Below are 20849 nucleotides of genomic sequence, written 5' to 3'. Positions count from 1 at the left end.
CTTTAAAGATTAAGTATTACTGAATGTTCAAAGTAGATGAGTCCAAAAACAGAGGACTCACTATGTGGACTTGAACAAGAGAGGCCAAGAGGAGAAGGTAGAGAAATTAGGGGTGCTGCATGAAGTTGATGCACAGCTGTTTTCCATGTGTCTCTGCAACATGCACAAAGGCTTTAATGTTTTCATATCTGAGGAATAATGACACTGTGATAATTAAGCAGAACAACACTTAAGATCTGGGCCGGGCGCTGTGGCTCACGCCTGTAATCCTAGCACTCCAGGAGGCCGAGGCAGGTGGATCACTCGAGGTCAGGAGTTCACGACCAGCCTGAGCAAGAGCAAGACCCCGTCTCTACTAAAAATAGAAAGAAATTATCTGGCCAACTAAAATATATATAGAAAAAATTAGCCGGGCATGGTGGCACATGCCTGTAGTCCCAGCTACCTGGGAGGCTGAGGCAGGAGGATCGCTTGAGCCCAGGAGTTTGAGGTTGCTGTGAGCTAGACTGATGCCACGGCACTCACTCTAGCCTGGGCAACAAAGCGAGACTGTCTCAAAAAAAAAAAAAAACCAAAAAAAAAACTTAAGATCTGATCTTTGTCACTGAAGAGCTTCTATATGCTATGAGTGCCAATAAGAGGCACTCAACAGTGCCTATAGCTCACTCAACAGTGAGCTCACAATACTACAGAGATATGTTATTTTTACTGAGGGAATTTCAGGTAGTCTTCAAAGAGGAAGAAACACATCAAGAGGCAGAAACAGGATCCGTACACTACATTTATTGAATATTGACTGGGCACATCATATACAAAAAAGTAGGATGGGGATAGGTAAGAATTTGAAGAAATTAAATATATACATTAATTTTATCACTAATAATAACTACTAGAGAAGTACAAAATTTGTACAAGTTATACTTTATAATGAAATTTTGATGCCTGTCAAAAAGATAAGAAGCTATACACATATTCCAATAAAAATATTTTTAAATTGTGCTTAACATCGGAATTTCCCTAAAATGGGTTGGTAAAATGCCTATACAGCATCTGCTCTTCCACACATATATTTTCCATTAAAGATTGCTGGAACAGTACAAATACTTTGACCCCCATCGCTGAGAAATCCACTGTCGATCACTGTATATACAGTTCCACTAAGAAACATCACAACATTTGCACTAAGTCTATTTCTCCATTAAAGTCCACCTTATTTTCAGTCTGGCTTATTACTAAGTTCTCTACAGAACTGTTTATATATCTTTTGTCTGATCATCTTCTTCAAGTTTCCTGATTTCATTTTTTAAACAATTTATAGTTTCACGACTTGCTTTTAATCTCTCCTTAAGCTCTGCAATTTCAAAGCTTGTTTTTTTCTTGGCAGCTTCTAATTTTTCTCTGGTTTTCACTTCAAGTTCTGCAACTAAGAAAAACAAATACTTTTACTGAATTATTTAATTTTCCTCACATCTAAGATGTCACGGAATAATAAATACGGCATTTCCTTAGGTCATTATTTCCATGATAAAATATGGACAACTTAAGATATATAACATTAAACATGGGCTGGTGAGGGGTGGGAGAAAATTTTCTGAATTCTCAAGAGGGAATCTAAGATGTTTTCTACAATTAAGAATGAAATTCTGGTCACTAACTCACAGTTAACATTTGAAGACACAATGTCCTTGTTTTTCACCATATATATATTAACATGGAAATAAGAGGACATACAAATTTAAGAGATATCAGCTAATAAGAAGAGCTAACTAGAAGTATTCTTAAATTGACGAACAACTGAAACTTACATAAACAAAATCACACTATCAAAACAAGCCCATATCTTTTTTTCAAAAACTATAGCATTAACTAAGTTTGAATTCCAGTTCTACCACTTCTTAGCTGTGATACTCTAAGTTATTTAACCTACGTTCATTTCCTCATTTATAAAACAGAGGTTGTAATAGCAAATACCTCATAATATTATTTATTGAGAATATTTTAAATGAATTAATGTATGTAATGTGCCCAGAATAATGCCTGGTACATAAAAAGCCCTATCAACTATTATTTTTGTTTGTTTGTTTGTTTTGAGACAGAGTCTTGTTCTGTTGCCTGGGCCAGAGTGCCGTGGCGTCAGCCTAGCTCACAGCAACCTCAAACTCCTGGCCTCAAGCAATCCTTCTGCCTCAGCCTCCCGAGTAGCTGAGACTACAGGCATGCCACCACACCTGGATAATTTTTTGTTTCTATTTTTAGTAGAGACAGGGTCTCACTCTTGCTCAGGCTGGTCTCGAACTCCTGAGCTCAAGCAATCCTCCTGCCTTGGCCTCCCAGAGTGCTAGGATTACAGGTGTGAGCCACTGCGCCCAGCCAACATTAAATGATTTTTAAACATCTAGCTGGCTATACAGCAAATTACTAAAGAAAATGTCATTATTGTAAAATAGGATACATCTATTTAAATATGCCACTCGAATATGTAGCACTATGTTTTACAAAGAAAAATGCCTGCTTGAATCCAACATTTCCATCTTGTGGACATTTTAGGTAATTGCTGCTGCTGACTATTAAAGTTGCACTCTAACTAATATAAGACGGTCACTAGTTAGAAGCAGGATAGTTGGATGGAGCCAGCTTTGAAATCAGAAAGACTTAAGACTCAAATAAATACTTGGTCTCTTATTAGCTGAAACTGACACCTCTAAGTCTCCCTCAGTCTTTTCCTCTATACCATATAGTTAAAACTAGATATTTTTCAGAGGATTTATAAGGATTAAGTGAAACAATTATATGTAAAGCATCTAACAGGTAAAAAATATGCAATAAATATTAGTGAGTACTTTCCTTTTAATGCTCATTGCCAGTGACTTGCTTTTTGTGATAAAAATTTTTTTTTTTTTTTTTTGAGATAGAGTCTCGCCCTGTCACCTGAGCTAGAGTGCCATGGCGTTAGCACTAGCTCACAGCAACCTCAAACTCCTGAGCTCAAGTGATTCTCCTGCCTCAGCCTCCCAAGTAGCCAGGATTACAGGTGTGTGCCACCACACCTGGCTAATTTTTCTATTTTTAGTAGAGACGGGGGTCTCACTCTTGCTCAGGCTAGTCTCAGACTCCTGAGCTCAAGCAATCCTCCTGCCTTGGCCTCGTAGAGTGCTAGGATTACAAGTATGAGCCATCATCCCGGCCTGTGATAAATTTTTGCAATACAATAAATTTTATATTGCCAATACAATCCATATTTTTCTTTGTAATTTTTCACTGCTTTTATTTTTAAAAAACAATGTAGTACATACAGGATACAAGTTAAAAGGCTGAAGAGTGGATAGCGAAAAACTCTTTGTACTTCTGCCCCCCACCTATCCTTGCAATCAACAGTGCTTCTTCTCAGAGATAATCAGGGTTCTCTGATATCGTTCCAGAAACAGTCTGTTGATATACAAGCATATACCTAAGTGCAGTTTCTTTTTTATCCCCTCAATGTAATCGGTATCATATTATACACATTGTTCTGCATTGTGCTGTTTCACTTAACATTCTATCTGGAAGCTCATTCTGTATCACAGAGCTCTCATTCTTAATGACTGCAGAGGACTTCATTGAATGTATACAGTCTGTCCCCTATTCATGTACATTCAGAATATTTCCACTGTTTCTATTACAAACATTGCAATAATGTGCATGCAGCGCATAATCATTTCAGTATACCTGTAAAATAAATTTCTGTAAGTGGAATTGTTAGGTTAAAGAATGTATGTACTTGTAATTTTGGAAGAATGCCAAGCAACTCCTAGAAGGATCTATCAATTTATAATTCCACTGGCATTACATGTGTGTTTCCTTATTGCATCAACTTTTTGGTCTTAATCTGAAAGGTCAAAAACAGTATTTCAGAGTAATTTTAAATTGCACTTCTCTTATTACTGTTGAGGCTAATCTTTTTATATGCTTAAGAGACATTTCTCCCTTCCCTTCTATGAATTCTCTGTTTTTCCTTTGCTCATTTTCCTACTGTATTATTGACCTTTCTTATTGATTTGTAGGAGCTCTTTATACAGTAATCCCTGCTTATTCGAGGTTTTGCTTTCCACGGTTTCAGTTATTCACTGTCAATAGTGGTCTGAAAACAGGTGAGTATAGTACAATAAGGTATTTTAAGAGATACAGCACATTCACATAACTTTTATTACAGTATACTGTTACAATTGTTCTATTATTAGTTGTTGATGTTAATCTCTTACTGTGCCTAATTTATAAACTAAACTTTATCATAGATATGTTTGAAGTGCAGGAAAGAACACAGTATATATAGGGTTTGGGACTATCCACAGTTTCAGGTATCCACCTGGGGATCTTTGATGCATCCCTAATGGACAAGTGGGGGACTACCATATGTTAAGGAAACTAGTCATTTGTGACATGTGTACAATATTTTTTCACGGCTTATCTGTCATTAGACTTTGTTCACAGTGCTTTTTACTATGCAGAAATTTTTAGTCTTTCGTACCCTCTCTCCCTACATCAATTAAAAAAACATATATTGAGTGATAGGCACTTTGTTAGATGCTGGGGTATAGAGGTAGGAAACAGGCAAGAAAAATAATGCCATATAGTGTCACAAGGTAATCACAGGGGGCCATGAGAGAAGACTAGCTTCATATCAAAGAGAAAGGGTGTGTATTATCAAGGAAGACTTCTTGTCAGAAGTAAAATCTGAACTGAGTTTTAAAGAATGAGAAAGGAGTTAGATGAAGTGAACACAGCAGGCCCTGCAAACAGCATACAAACAAGTGGTCCTGTATCATCGTAAAAGGTAGTTTAAATCTAGTCAGGGAGACCTAATTTAACTCAATTGTCAGGACAGCATTCACTGTAGATATAACAGAGATTCTTGTTTTAGTCACAATACTTTATTTTTGACAATTCATAAGACTGCAAAGGGCATGATATATTTGGAAGAAGACCTGAGTTAATTAGCAATGAGATCCCGGGGAAAAACATTTTAAAACTTCTTTCAGCTTATTCCAGTTTTCTGCTTCCTATATATTAAATGCTCATGTAAAATAGAAAAGTTTGTTACAGTGAAGTCTCAATTTAGAGGAAGTCATTCCAAAAAAGAATTAATGGCTGGGTGTGGTGGCTCATTCCTGTAATCCCAGCATTTTGGGAGGCTGAGGTGGGAGGATCACCTGAGGCCAGGAGTTTGAGACTAGCCTGGCAACTTACAGAGACCCCCATCTCCACAAAAAATAAAAAAATTAGCCAGGTGTGGTGGCGCACACCTGTAGTCCCAGCTACTCGAGAGGCTGAGGCAGGAGGATTGCTTGAGCCCAGGAGTTGGAGGCTGCAGTGAGCTATGATCACACCACTGTACTCGAGCCTGGGCGACAGAGTAAGACCCTGTCTTAAGGGAAAAAAAAGGGACTATTACTTGTTTTGAGTAAGTATAACTTACTGGTTAGAAGCACAGACTGTAAGGCTTTTACACAGAGACAGAGTAGCTTATTAGTTAAGAGGACAGACTCTGGGTTTAAATCCAGGCTCCACTGGGTAATTTTGGGCAAGTTATCAAATCTCTCTAGGGTCCTTACATACAAAATAAGGCTAATCCCTCCCTCCTAGGGTTGTTATGAGTACTCAATAAATTAAGAAATGTAAAGTGTTTGTCTGATACATACTAAGCTCTCAGTAAATGTTCACTATCATTTTTATTACTCCTTGTAGAAGTAATTACTACTATTAAAAGCTAGATCATTAGTGCTTAAGTAAAATTCCACTGGTTTACAGTGTAAAGCATCTTTATAAACTTTTAATATGTTCCATAATGATCAACCTCTATCCCAGATATTACTCTATCTCAAAACATCACTAAATTTTTAGAGCCTAAGTTTTGAGGACTGCCTGGGATCACGTTCTGATTCTACCATTAACTAGCTGTGTTGCCCTGGGCAAACTTCTTAACTTCAACCTCCTTGTGCCTTAGTTTACTTTTCTAAATGGGATTACTCAATAAAGTTGTTGTAGAGTTAAATTATTTTAGTTTATACATGTATAGACTTAGAATAGTACACAGAGTAAGCACTCAAATCTGATAATTTATTACTAAGAAATATTGAGTATCATGCCTTCAAATTGGTAAAGGTACACATTTTTTTTAGGCCCTTGAGTAATATTCCCAAATAGCTTTCCTAAAAACTAAAACAATTTATACTCAAACAATTCATGAGAATGCAAGGTTTACCACATCCTTAATAGGTACACTATTAAAAACTCCTTTTGTTAATTTGATAGGACAAATATAGTCACTCATTACTATTTGGTCAAGATTTTAAAAATTACTAGCAGGACCAATATTTTCCCATTTTATTTACTGGTGATCTCTTCTTCCATCCTTCTGCCCATGTCTTTTGCCCATTCATCTATTGAAATTTAAAATGTTTTTCTAAATGCATACAAGTAGTGCTTTTTACCATTTCGGAGTTATCATAAACTTATCTGTTTTATGTTCATAACAAAGTAGGCCAGGCAAATGTTTTTGCAGGTGTAGAAAATGAAGCATACCAACTTTCAGTGACCATCAAGTGGCAAAAGTATCATTAACATCCCGACTTTTTAACTCCTAGTCACGTGTTTTATGAAAATATAAGCACTGCTATAACCACTGATGGTTAAATAGCAATCCCTTTCCCTCTGCATGACCATCCCTCTGCCCCTTCTTTTATTGGATCACTCCTTTCAGATTACAAATATACTAGTTTATTTCCCCATGAAAACAATACCCTGTTGACCCCATATCCTGATTCTGCTTCAAGGGCGACTGCTCCCCTTTACAGGCAAGCTCCAGCACAGACTTGTCTACAGGGCCCATTTCCAATTTCTCTCATCTCATTGTCTCTTATCCACTTCAATTGATCTGTCCTTGCTATTCTCCATAAACTATTCCCGTTAAGGTCACTGAGGACCTCCATCCTCCTATATCCAATGTCTTGGCCCTCATCTTGCTTGACCTATCAGCAGTATTGGACACAGTGAATGACTCTAGTTTTTTATACACTCTCTTCGCTTGGTTTTCAGAACATTCCATGCACCTGGTTTTTCTCTCTCCATAGAAATCTTCACTCACTCCTTTGACAGTACCACTTAGTCTCACAAATTTATAATTCTATTAATTTCCAAATTCGTATCTTCAGTCTACACTTCTCCTTGAATATCAGACTTTAGGGTACAACACCCCTCTGAATATCTCCATTTACATGTCTTACAGGAATCCCACATGCACCATGTCCAAAATTATACCCTTAGTATTTCCCTAAAAACCCGTTCTTCCCAGACTTCCCATCTTCACAAAAAGCAATTAATTTTGGGGGGTTCCTCAGGCCCAAAACCTTAAGAGTCATCCTTTGCTCATCTTTCCCCCACATCTCAATATTCAAACCATCAGCAAATCCTATTGCACCTATCTTAAAAATAAGTCTGGAACCTGGCCTCTTCTCATCACTGCTAATACTCTGGTCCAAGCCACCATGCTATCATATCTGGATTACTGGAACAGCCTCCTAACTATGCTTTCTGCTTCTACCAGTTCTGCTTGACAGTCTATTCTCAGCACAGAGCAAGGGTGATCTTTTTAAAATGTTAGACTGATAATGTTATTCCTCTGCTCAAAACCCACAAATGACTTCACATCTCATCAGTTTAATAATCTAAAGTCCTTACAGTTACCCACAAGTCCCTATACAGACTTCTCTGGCTTCTCCTCCCACTCTTCGGCCCCTTATTCACTCTACTCCAGTCACACTGGCCTTCTTGCTGTTCCTCAGATATGCCAGACATGCTCTTAGGTCAGAGCTTTTGCCCTTGCTGCACCCCCTACATATAATATTCTCCCCTCAGATCTCTCCTTTACACCTTTGGTCCCCAAATGCTACAATCTCAGGAACCATTTTCTGACCTGATATTTAAAACTCCATCATCTCCTTCCACCACAGTTGCTCCCTGCTCTTCCCTGCTTTACTTTTCTCCCTAGCACCCAATCACTACTTTGTAGTTCATTGTTCTATTTATTTAATACTTATCTTCCTCCCACTAGAATGTAAGCCCCACAAAGGCGGGGCTTTTGGTCTGATTTAGACACTGCTCTATCCTCAGTGCCTGGAATAAAGCCTGGCATATAACTGGTGCTCAATATATACTTAAATGAATGAAAGAAAGATCAAAGAAATAACTAAATGAACAGTGACGTAAATGTTAACAGAGGGATGGCAACTAGGTTTCATCTTGAATGCCAACTGCAAATGATTGGCAATAGATGCATAAAGGGACATGTAGAGGATTCTGAGGCCATGTCAGCTTAGGGGGAAAATATAATATGACTGATTATCAATGTGGCATTGAGGTATTCACCACTTGAGCATTAATCTGAAATTATATGTAAAATGACATAGGTAAAAACATGAGATAAACTAGTTCACAGTACACAAAAGTATAATTATGTCCTACAAGGTTCTTCAAGCAGATTTTGTTAGCAAAGACTAGTAAACAAAATGACTGAGTGACAGCCTAAGCAAGACTAATGAAAAGCTATACTTAAAACCAAATTAGGGAATAAAATAGACAAACGGTATTTCAGAGAATGAGAGGCCGTCTTTTACCTTTCTGAAAGTAGGCCTACTTTGAGAACAATTGAAAACATCCTTCTTACATGTTTTACAGTAACACATACCTTGTTTTTTTAACACATATCATTATAAAACAGTTTAGTAACCACTAATCACACGATCCTCTCAATATTACAGAATACACTATTTTTCAGGATTAATTGTGAACACATGGCACTTACATTCTGTTTCATGCTTATAGGCTCCTAATGTTAGCTGACGAGATGTCGTTAATAACTGTTGCATCATTGCTGTTGGGTCTTGAAATATCTAATAGGATAGAATAAAAAAAGCCCAATAACTTCAAAGTTCTCCAGCTTAAAATGCTTTTAAAAGTCTCATTATAAAATCTTCTTACCATTTCATCATAGAACTCTGAAACCACTGTCTTTTTTCCCAGCATTGCATTGGTATCTGATTGAAACAGTTTTAGTAAATGATACAGGGTTACCTGTGAAATAAAAACAGATGTCACATCTGTGCAATGGTTTTCATCATCATTGTGAGACACTGTCATTTCTTTAACTAAATTAGAGACTGGAATAAGTAGACATATCAAATTCATGATCTTGTTTTAACTTATTATGACAAGTCACTCAAACTCTCTGTATCTTTATTTTCCTGTTAGGTACCACTATCCATCCATATCTACTCAACATGAATGTTCTGAAGAAGGTAAGTAAAATCTGTTCAAATTCTCTAGCAACTAACTATGTATAAAAATAACACAAGGCCAGGAGCAGTGGCTCACACCTGTAATCCTAGCATTCTAGGAGGCCAAGGTGGGAGGATCGCTTGAGCCTAGGAGTTTGAGGTTGCTCTGAGCTATGATGATGCCACTGCACTCTAGCTGAGGTGACAGAGTGAGACTCTGTCTCCAGAAAAAAAACAAAAAACAAAAAACAAAAAACAACAACAAAAAACCTCCACAACATACATCTATGAAAATTAAACTGGGAAATCACTATATATTCTTTTACTCACACAAGTGAAACTGGATTAATTTGTGACAGTTATCCCTGAAGATTAGAGTTTACAACTTTACTGCAGGAAAAAAAGATTTGATACTTTCAAAAGAAATGACCAATATTCAAACTTTCAGTGAGGGCAAGATAATCTCCTTGGGGATCTATAAGATTATTACATATGTGACATAATAAAAAAACGTAAGTAAGAAGTTGGTCAGTGATAGTTCACTGTGGCAAGAGCAATATGTCTTCAAACAAGAAGAGGTGTACTAAGAAATCAAAGGAAAAGCTGTGCAGCACAATGTGATTATTTTAGCAAAATAAAATCTAGCTGGCAAAAACATCAGAGTTGATGAAGTTGTAGAAACCCATTCAGAAGCCTCAGAGAATTTTCTAAAAAAGTTAGCTAAAATCATTATATGGGAATGCTATTCTTCAAAACACTCATGAAATAGGGAGCAAGGAAGGATACAATAAAGTCAGAAAATATAAAAATTCTTGCAACCGAATTTGAACAAGCATCAACTCCCTTTAAAGACAATCTAGCTCAATTTATAGAAATGTCAGATTTCCCTGGACATGGCTCAATAAGTCAAAATATCCTATTTAAAGAACATCCTCTAGGCTCAAGATGGTGTACCAAGAACGTGGAAAGGGAGGAGAGAAATGCAGAATTCCACTGAAATAACAGTAAAGACAGACAATCTGAAAATGAGAGAGCACAAATTACATATAAATTTAAAGCAGATAATTTGACAAATTTCTGGAACAGACAGAAAGCAGATGAGACTACCAGGAAGAATAATAAAACCACTAACAGAGAAAAATCACAACCTGAAAACTAAAGAAAGAAAACGGCATCAGAAGAGGGAGCCAGGGCTCCCAGGAGCCCCAGAGAGGCTCCAACCTCACAGTTGGCAGGTATCAAAATCAAGGATGCTGTGGTGTAGCTGAGCCTTCCCTTCTTCCCCCTCCACTCACAGACAAGAAAGAATATCCTTCCTTTGGTACTAGAATTTTTAACCCCAACCATCAAGTATGACAGAAAAATAAAGACATGTTCAAATGGGCAATGGCTCCAAAAGTTTATTTCTCAGGCATTCTTTCTGAAGAAATTCCTCCAGCAAAATGAAAAAAAAAACTTTAAAAAAGGAAGAAAAAGGACCATCTGTCATCATTAAAAGATATTGTCTAAAAGTTGAGAAACCCAAAATTAAGTGTTTATATATATGAGATGCATGGGAGTAATTTCTAGAAAAATTGAAACAGGTAACTGTTTTTTTTGGGGGGGGGGCGGGGAACAGAGTCTGACTCTGTCATCCTGGGCAGAGTGCAGTGGTGTTGTCATAGCTCACTGCAGCCTCCAACTCCTGAGCTCAAGCAATCCTCCTGCCTCGGCCTCCCCAGTAGTTGGGACAATAGACGTGCAACACAACCCCCAGCTAATTTTTCTATTTTTAGTTGAGAAGAGGTTTCATTCTTGCTCAGGCTGGTCTCAACTCCTGAGCTCAAGCAATCCTCCCTCCTTGGCCTCCCAGAGTGCTAAGATTATAGGCATGAGCCACCGTGCCTGGTCATGAAACAGGTAACTGTTAAAAGGTGGTTTTCCTGGGAATGGGGGAAAGATGTTATGGGTTGATTTGTGTCCCCCCAAAGGATATGTTGAAGTTCTAACTTTTATTACCTGTGGATGTAATCTTATTTGGAAATAGGATCTTTGTAGATGTAATCAAGTTAAGATGAAGTTGTTAGCGTTGGCCCTAATCTGACTGGTATCCTTAAAAGAAATATAGAGATACAGAGACAGGGAGGGAGATAAAGCCATGTGACAATGGAGGCAAAGACTAGAGTTATGCTGCCAAAAGGCAAGGAACATCTGGGGCTACCAGGAGCTGGAAGAGGCAAGATCCTCCCCTAGGAAAAAACTTTGGAAAAGAACATGGCCAACACCTTGATTTCAGACTTATAGCTTCCAGAACTGTGAGAGTAAATTTCTATTGTTTTAAGCCACCCAGTTTGTATACTAGGAAAGTAACATAGGAGACTTGCACTTTTTATTTTAGAAATCTTCTTTTAAAACTATGTGCAAGTCTGACTTTTATAATTAAAATTTTCTTACTATTACATCATAAAACTGTCCTTCCTTAAATTTATTATTCAGACTTCAGAGTCACTCATGCAGTTATAAGCAATAAAAAATTTCAAGACAGATGTCCCTAATTTTGATCAGAATGTGAAAATTCTTACAGAATGAAACTGCCTATTCTTGCCTAGAAATCCCCTTTTCCAGGAATGAAATCCCAATTTCAGCATTTTTCTTTTAGAAACAACTATTTTTTTTTTTTACATTGGCTTGACTATATGATAGGTTACTAGATAATAGAAGTAAGTCACAGGTGGGGCGAGGAGACCAACCTGAATAAGAGCGAGTCCCTGTCTCTACCAAAAACAGAAAAATTAGCTGGGTGTTGTGGCACCTGCCTGTAGTCCCAGCTACTCGGGAGGCTGAGGCAGAAGGATTGCTTGAGCCCAGGAGTTTGAGGTTGCTGTGAGCTAGGCTGCCGCCACGGCACTCTAACCCGGGCAACAGAGTGAGACTCTGTCTCAAAAAAAAAAAAAAAAAAAGAGAAGTAAATCAGAAGTTACCTATGTCTTTCTTACATATTTTAAATAAATCTTCATATGACTTATTTTCTGTAATAGCTCACTATTAAAATATAATGGTTTCGTTACACTGTAAGAATACTATAAAACTATTTAGGGAATAAAATTCAGGCCTATGTAAGTCTATATGGGAACCTATCAAATAGATCCAATCACTACAGAAGTATAATAGACTGTATTACTTTACCTTTCTAAGAGTGACTTTGGGAGCTGTCTCATGATGATTTCTTTTGTAGGTGTATTTTCCAATTGGGGGTGGGAGGTGACAGATGAGCAAACAGAAAGGTAAGACAGCGTATTCTCAAAATAAAAATGAAAATACAGCAATCTCACAAAGTTAAAAAGAGCTTCTGCTCTAGTAACATTATGGGCATCTCTTTTTCCCTCCTTCTCAACATCTGTTGAATTCTGTGCTGTATTTTCCCTAACAGACTATACTCATTAAGGTCAGGCACAGCATCTTCTCTCTGTATCCTTCTCAATCCCTTAAACAATATCTTGCAAACAATGAATATTTAATAATTTCTTGCCAAACAGAATATAAAGCGTGTGAGAGTGTTAAAGAAGGACAAGAATGGTAGGAGATCTAAAAACCCTATCACATGAAAAATATTTAAATGAGTCATAAATATTTATTCAGGAGAAAACTAATATATGAACAGCTATCAGTAAAAAGTTTAACGAAATGTACCATAAAGTAACAGCTTTCTTAAACAACCAGAACTACCCCAAACCTGAATAGGATGTTTCACTTAAGGATTAAAGTTAATCTTCCATGCTGGAGATATGCAAGCCCAAACTAGATTCTCATTTGAGAGACTGCCTAAATACACTCCTACATAGGAAGAATGATGATTACATCAATAGGTCCCAAATCTCACTGTGTATCAAAATCACCTGGGTTGTTGGCCCCACTCCAAGCCTACTGAATTAGATTCTCCAGAAAAGGAGGTCTCAGAGTTTGAGTTCTTAAAAAAAGCACCTCAAGTGTTTCCGATGTGCCAGTTAGGAAATGGTTTGCTGAACCATTGGCCCAGGTGATATTCAACTCCTTTAAAAGCACATCCACAAGCCTGGGCAACAGCAAGACCCTGTCACTACAAAATTTTTTTAAAAAAGCAATGAGCCCTGGTGGCACATCTGTACTCCTAGCTATTCAGAAGGCTAAGGCAGGAGGATTCCTTCAGCCCAGGAGTTCGAGGTTACAGTGAACTGAACCACTGAATTCCAGCCTGGGCAGCAAAGCAAGACCCTCTTTTTTTTTTTTTTTGAGACAGAGTCTTGCTCTGTTGCCTGGGCTAGAGTGAGTGCCATGGCATCAGCCTAGCTCACAGCAACCTCAAACTCCTGGGCTTAAGCGATCCTACTGCCTCAGCCTCCCGAGTAGCTGGGACTACCGGCATTCGCCACCATGCCCAGCTAATTTTTTTTATATATATTTTTAGTTGGCCAGATAATTTCTTTGTATTTTTAGTAGAGACGGGGTCTCGCTCTTCCTCAGGCTGGTCTCGAACTCCTGACCTCAAGCGATCCACCCGCCTCGGCCTCCCAAAGTGCTAGGATTACAGGCGTGAGCCACCTCGCCCGGCCAAGACCCTCTTAAAAAAAAAAAAAAAAAAAAGCACATAGATAATTGAAGCATAAATATTTGGTGCTAAAAGAACGAGCTGATGCTAACAAGATGCAAATTAATGGTGATGAATGTTAAGGCCCTGAAACTGGAGTTAACTCCTAGCCACATGTACGTGGAATAAGAGAGAGCCATAAGTGAGTTGTGACCTTTTAGATTGTTTTTGTTTTGTTTTTGTTTTTTTTTTAAAAGTTTAGTGGTTTTAGTCAAAAGAAAGAGAAGGTCTGAAGGCAAATACCTGGGTTCAAAAACAAGCTCTGTCACAATTAACTGAGTGTTTCTGAGCACATGATTTGACCTCTGAGCCTTAGTATCCTCATCTCTAAAATGAGGATATCACTAACCTCACAAAGCTGCTGAAGGATCAAAGTGAAACCTTGGAGGGATATTTTACGTTATCAAGCAATAATCTGATAAGAAAAGATCAAAAGATGAAAAAGTCAGTGGTTATAAATATTCATGAAAGATATAAAATAAAGCTGGTAGTACTGACGGCAGCTTAAAAAAAAGGACTATTTCTAAGAGCTTAATTTCTTAAGAGCATATGGACTCAACTTGTTTATTACTAACAACCAAATGATACTAATGAATTTTAAATTTTTTTTGCTATATTAATCATCTGATTTCCACAGTTCCCTTTCAATATATATTCCTATTATACCCTTCTTTCCATGCTTGAAAAAAAAAAAGTTTTGAAAAGCACTTCACTTAAAAATGGAAAATTTTAACTCATGGCAAGATACATTATCCCATAAGCTTACATAAAGTACATCTTAATAAATAATATTAAAAAAATTTGCTTTTAGGAGTATTTTACGTGCTTATATCTTGATACATATTCATTATTATCACACGTTTTCACACTTACTAAAACATATATTTGCAAAGATTAATGTTACTCACAGGTCTTTCATTAGGGTCAATGAAAAATATTTTGATGATTATTTCAAATTCACCCCATCCTGTTTCAGTAATTTCATATGGAGGCTTAGTAACAACTGAAGAGAAAAAAAAAAATGATTTAGTTTCCTAGCTCTTTTTAACTTTGTATATTATGACTCAAAAGACTGTACTGTACCTCTTAAAGGATTGCCATAGCTTTCATGTAATTTAAACTGGATTTTCTTCACATATGCTGACATATCCTAAAATATAAGAAATTAATTAGTTCTATCATCTACATATGAAAACTAGCAAAGAAATACACTGAGCATAGTGTTATGTATGTGATTTTATAAAACATACTTCCCCTCAAATTTTATGGAATCAAATTTTCTAAAAAACATGAATTATATACCTGGGAAGTGGTTTTACTTTTTTTTAAAAAAACAAAGGAAGCTTATGCTGAATTCTTTTATAATTTATAATATATACAATATATCATTCATAATATATAATTCAATATATAACAAAGAAAGCTTATGCTGAATTCATAATATATAACATATATGTCCCTAATTCCCTTGTTTTGTAAACCCTATTTTCATATACCTCTTTAGACCATATTCTAAATCAATTTTGATTTTTCCATAAAAACAATACATTTCTGGTATTTTTACAAAAATAACCATATAAACCAAAGCAAATCTATAGTCACCTCCAAAGAACAAAATAATATTACATAAAGCTAAGGACAACTAATCTAAAGCAACCTAAAACTGTTGAGTACAAAAACTCCCCCTTAATTTTATTTTGAAGCCCATTCATTAGTTCTAACACATAAAAGGGCTTCTGCTGATGAAAGTGGCTTTTGAAAAAGAACATAATTCATTATAGAAAAAGAAGACATGCAAAACAGAATAAGTCACACTCAATAATAATGTTTATTTATTTTATTTTATTTTATGTTATTTTTGAGACAGAGTCTCGCTCTATTGTCTGGGCTAGCGTGCCATGGCGTCAGCCTAGCTCACAGCAACCTCAAACTCCTGGGCTCAAGCAATCCTTCTGCCTCAGCCTCCCGAGTAGCTGGGACTACAGGCATGTGCCACCAAGCCCAGCTAATTTTTTCTATATATTTTTAGCTGTCCAGATCATTTCTTTCTATTTTTAGTAGAGACTGGGTCTCGCTCTTGCTTAGGCTGGTCTCAAACTCCTAACCTCAAGTGATCCTCCCGCCTCAGCCTCCTAGAGTGCTAGGATTACAGGCGTGAAAATAATTTTTATTAACCTTTTTATTTGCTTTCAGGAATGTTTTATGTGCTTATATCTTCATACATTTAATTTTTAAAAAATAAAACTGGGATCACACTGTCATGATATCTTAATACCTTGCTTTGTCACTATTATACTATATTGTAAGAATATAAGTCCATAGGTCATTTAGTCTTTTGGAGGTCGAGAAAGTAGTTTCAAAGAAAATGATACTTGAACTAAGACCAAAAGGATCAATGGGAATGGGAATAAAGTGGGTGGGAAGGAATGAGTGGAGTGGTTTAAGAGTGTTCTTTTGGAAAACTGAGACTATTTTAGTATTGGCAGAATGCAAGGTATGACGAAAGGAGGCACAGACAGGGGATAAGGCTGTAAAGTAAGGAAAGATCAGGGCAGGCTTTCTAAAGCATAATAAAGAATTTGAATTTTATCATCAGAGCAATAAGTAGTCATTGAAGATTTTATAATAGTTTTATTGAGATATAATTCACATCCCACACAATTTACCTAAAGTGTACAATTTAATGGTTTTTAATATATTCACAGAGTTGCACAACCATTGCCACAATCAATTTTGGAACATTTTTATAAAACAAAAAGAAATCCCGCACCCATTAGCACTCACTTCCTGTTCCCTCTCCCCCCCCACCCACTGGCAACCACTAATATATTTTCTGTGTCTATGGATTTGCCTATTCTGGACATTTCACATAAATGGAATCATACAATATGTGGTCTTTTGTATCTAGCTTCTTTCACTTTAGTATAATGCTTCCAAATTCATGGATGTGGTGGCAGGTATCAGTACTTTGTTTCTCTTTACTGCATAATATTCAATTGTATGGATATACCACATTTATCCATTCATCAGTTCATAAGACATTTGGGTTATTTCCATTTTTTGGCTACTATGAATAGTGTTGCTATGAACATTCATATACAAGTTTCTGTGCGGACTTTGAAGGGTTTAAATAGAGCAATTTTTTATACAATAAACATCTCTTGAATACCTATGTACTTGCTGCATTCTAGGCACTGGAGATTCAGTAGCAAAAGAAAATTATCAGCAACCAGGTTACATGGCAGTACTGTCATTCACATTCTCTGATGGTCTTATTACTGCATTATCACTTTAAGTATTAGCTGTTCTGCAAAACCTGATTAAATACTATGTTAACTTAAGATACGATGTTAGATGGTGTACTTGTACCGTGTTTATAGCATGATAGTTCCTGTTACCTTAATTTTAATTAGGAAACATTTTTAGAAAAGTGATTTCTACTAATAAAATTAAATGAAGATGACAGTTTGCACTTTATTTTTTCAAAATTTTTTTGTTAACAGTTCTACAATAGGCCAATTTTATAATCAGAAAGTTATTGCAAAAGAATGTCACAATTTATTTTCAAGCAAAACAAACTGTAGGTTCAAAAAAGTTCTAGAAAAAAACAAGTGCCTACCTCATTTCTGTATGGTTTTACATATACTGTCCACTGATGGGTGTGCCCATCTTCTTCTCTTTTCTTTCCAAAATATCGAGCAACATTACCATAAACTATTGGTTTAACGATAGTAACCCCCTAAAAGAAAAATAATTTAAAAACCAATAAACATTGTACCATTATCTAAGTAAACAAAATGAGAGCTCTGAAAACTTGTTTCAAGGAATGGCAGTCTAACAATCCAGACTTTGGTTATGACATGGATTTCTCTCAAATCAATTTTAGACACTTATCCTCATTTCATATTAACAGAAATAAATGAACATCACATTAATTACAATGTTCCCACTTTGAAAATGGTTTTACTTAAATCACCATGTAAAGCACTTTTAAAGTTTTATTAAAAGAAATGCAAAAAGGAGGACTTTGGTACTTTGACACAGGAGTCTGCCAACCTCCTCACTTACTGGCAAATTAAATAAACTCCTCTTCCATTCTCCTCAAAGAGAAAGAAACACAGGGAAAGAGAAAAAGAAACGCAAAAAGCCCTTAAATTACAAACCTGAAAGCTAAGTGTTGGAATAAAAATTGTCAATGTTGACTGGCATCATCTGATGGTAACATCCTTATTAACCAGCCTATGGTAATGTTTCCCAAAGCATAGTACAAACATAAAAGGCAGTTCGTGAGAGGTAGAATAGGGGTAAACACTTTTCATTTTATTACTTATGTATTTAATTAGTATTAGAAAAACCATAACTGTAACTAGAAATTCAAACCCACAATTTCAAAAATATTGTTTAGGAGGGGGCTTTTAAAAATTGAATTGATTTAAATGTAAATGTTACAGTAAATATTACAGTTGGATTCAGGTATGGCAAAAATGGTAAAGTGGCATCTGGATGACTAAAGCTTGGTAAACACTGGCCAGTGGCATGTTTGCTACATTTGTCTTCACTTCTGAGATGTACATACATTTTTCTCATTACATCTGGTAAGTGTAAAGGCAGGGAGTGTTGACAGATCACGATGGACAGGAAAGACCATCTGAAACGAACTGTTGAATAGTAGGAATGTATCTGAAGGACAAAGAACAAGAATACTACACGTGAAAAGTGCTGTGCCAATGTAATCGACCATAATTAATAAGAAATGAGAAAAAGTAAAACAGAAAAACTTTTACTTGTGGCTGGATAATTAACAACTAAATCCAATACCTATAAACCTAAAGTTAGTTCAGAAGAAAGGCAAGCAGTTTATGTGAGAACTTAATTACGATTAAGTGATAATAATGAGGCTTTTGTAGGAACCATAGATTGGGCTTCTGGTTCAAGGCCTGACTGAATGACCACAAAGGTGTTAACATGGTGAGTGCATAAAAAAAGATGTCATAGCTGCTACTGTGTTCCTAGGAACTTGCAGAGCTTCTCAATGATGAAAAAGGGGATCACTTTTCAAGATGTTCTACCTGGATGAAATGTATCTAAATTGCAAAAAAATGCCTAAGAATCAGCAAGGAGAAATCAATCCCCAATTTTGAAGCTTTACATTACTATTTTTGGTGGAAAAGCATTTGAGGACCACAGGCTTAACGTCGTCACTAGGGGCTGAAACTTGCAAACTTTTAAAACTCAGTATGATTACAAGCAAAGAAAGTTCTGTAATTTCTTTCCCAAAATCTAACGTTTGTCCTAACATAGTTTCCTAACAGTCCAAAACCTTTCCCAAAATCTTGGGCAAAATGTATGTTCACAAAGCTTCTGGTACTATGAACTTTTACTTGGCATCTCTTTCTCTTCCATTAAATTTCAGCAGATTTTGAAAGTTTCAAAGAATTCCCACTTTACATGTGATATGAAAAGACTCTGTATGATAACTGTATACACACTATAATTAAAATTATGTAAAAATGACATAGATAAGGACTAAAAAATCTACAGATTAACAATTTTGAGGCGAAAGTGCGTGATTTCTTTTTAAAAAATTTAAAATTTAAAAATTTCCTTCTTGCTACAAATAAAAATCAGAAGGGGTAAAAATAGGTGTTATATCAGGAACTAGTGGGTCTGCCTTAAAAATTAACGTACCAAGGGATACAGGAAAACGTGAGAGAAGTGTCACAATGTCAAACATTAATGTTAGGCTCTGTAACTCTCATAAAAAACAAAAGCTGAGATTTATTGAATGTTCCCTGTGTGTCAGGTACGGTGTTATGTTCTCTGCATGCCTTGGCCATAGCTTTGGGGCTTTGTGAACACCACGAACTCGGGCAAACTTTCTGAACTTTTCTACGCCTCGGTGCCTCAGTTATTGCGCTTGTAAATTCTGCGGGGAAGCACTCATCGACTATTTGCTACTGTTATTATTGTCCTCACCAGATGGGTGGCATGCCCCGGTTAACTGATGACTTTAGCTGGCAGTTAATGTGCACCACGCCAAGATTTCCTCGCCCTCAGAGTGGCCTATTTCCTTGGCAGCCACGTAGGTCTCCCCTCGCCACCGCTGCTTTATGTTTGTCCTTTGGCGGGGATGGGAGGGTGGCAGCAACGCGGTGCAGTTGAAGCCCAACGAACACTGACTTTCTGCTCAATGGCTCTGACTCGCTCTCCACCATGAAACCACGGTTCAAAACCAAGGAGAAAAGGCGCCAGAGGAAACCAAAGGGGCCCTCCCCGCGCCGCACAGGGAGGAGCCGGGACGGAAGAGCCGCCCAAAAAGGGAGCGCGGGCCGGGCACTGACCTTCACTCTCCCGCCGGAGTCAGGCCCAAATTCGGCCATTCTCTTGAACATATTGTCCCACGGAAGAAGCCGCCACCGCCGCCAAGGAAAGAGACCGGGGCCGGCGCGGTCGCCGCTCCCCTCAGAGGCCCCGCTCCTCCCGCGCGAGCCCAGGCGGAGGGTTTCTGGCCCAAAGAGGGCGAGTCACCGGGGCTCGCGGCGTTCCGGAAGGCCATTCAGCCCGGCGCCAGTGGAGAGCCCTGCGGAAGGAGGGGCGACGGCGACGGCGACGCCGTGCGCAGGCGTGACCGGCTGGCGGGGGCGGGCGCACGCCGCGCACACTGCGCACGCGCCTGGCCGCTGCCGCGCCGTGAGAGGACCGGTGTAGTAGGCGTTCCGGAGAGAACAAAGAAGTTGTAGGCAATGAAATGATCAGTAAGTGATTTCAGAAAGCTTTCTAGAATTTAAAGATATGATTTCCACACTGTAAGAGCCTATCAGTCACCTAGCACAAATATGAAAACATCCACGTCAAGGCGTGTCACTTTGTGAATTTTCAGAACATCGGCGATAAAAAGAAGACCGCACACACTTCCAGGTTTGGAAGACTCTGGAATC

At 37.5% G+C, this 20849-nt stretch overlaps 1 protein-coding gene across 2 annotated transcripts; it reads right to left on the bottom strand.

Annotated features, from left to right (window-relative positions):
• Nucleotides 1-907: 907 nt before the first annotated feature.
• YEATS4 (YEATS domain containing 4) lies at nt 908-20476 on the bottom strand. 2 transcript variants are annotated; one of them, XM_069490660.1, is made up of 7 exons: nt 20253-20476; nt 17531-17650; nt 14995-15061; nt 14820-14914; nt 9013-9105; nt 8837-8924; nt 908-1423 (listed from the first exon to the last, which is right to left on the bottom strand). In XM_069490660.1, the coding sequence occupies exons 1-7, from the start codon at nt 20301-20303 to the stop codon at nt 1254-1256; spliced, it is 684 nt and encodes a 227-aa protein (XP_069346761.1). In that variant the 5' UTR covers nt 20304-20476; the 3' UTR covers nt 908-1253. The 2 variants fall into 2 exon arrangements, with proteins under 2 accessions (XP_069346761.1, XP_069346762.1); XM_069490661.1 differs by lacking the exons at nt 14820-14914; nt 14995-15061.
• Between the last annotated feature and the right edge of the window lie 373 nt (nt 20477-20849).

Source organism: Eulemur rufifrons, chromosome 16 (genome assembly GCF_041146395.1).
Source record: "Eulemur rufifrons isolate Redbay chromosome 16, OSU_ERuf_1, whole genome shotgun sequence".
NCBI classification, from domain to species: Eukaryota; Metazoa; Chordata; class Mammalia; order Primates; family Lemuridae; genus Eulemur; species Eulemur rufifrons.
This window is presented reverse-complemented; position numbering and strand designations above follow the sequence as displayed.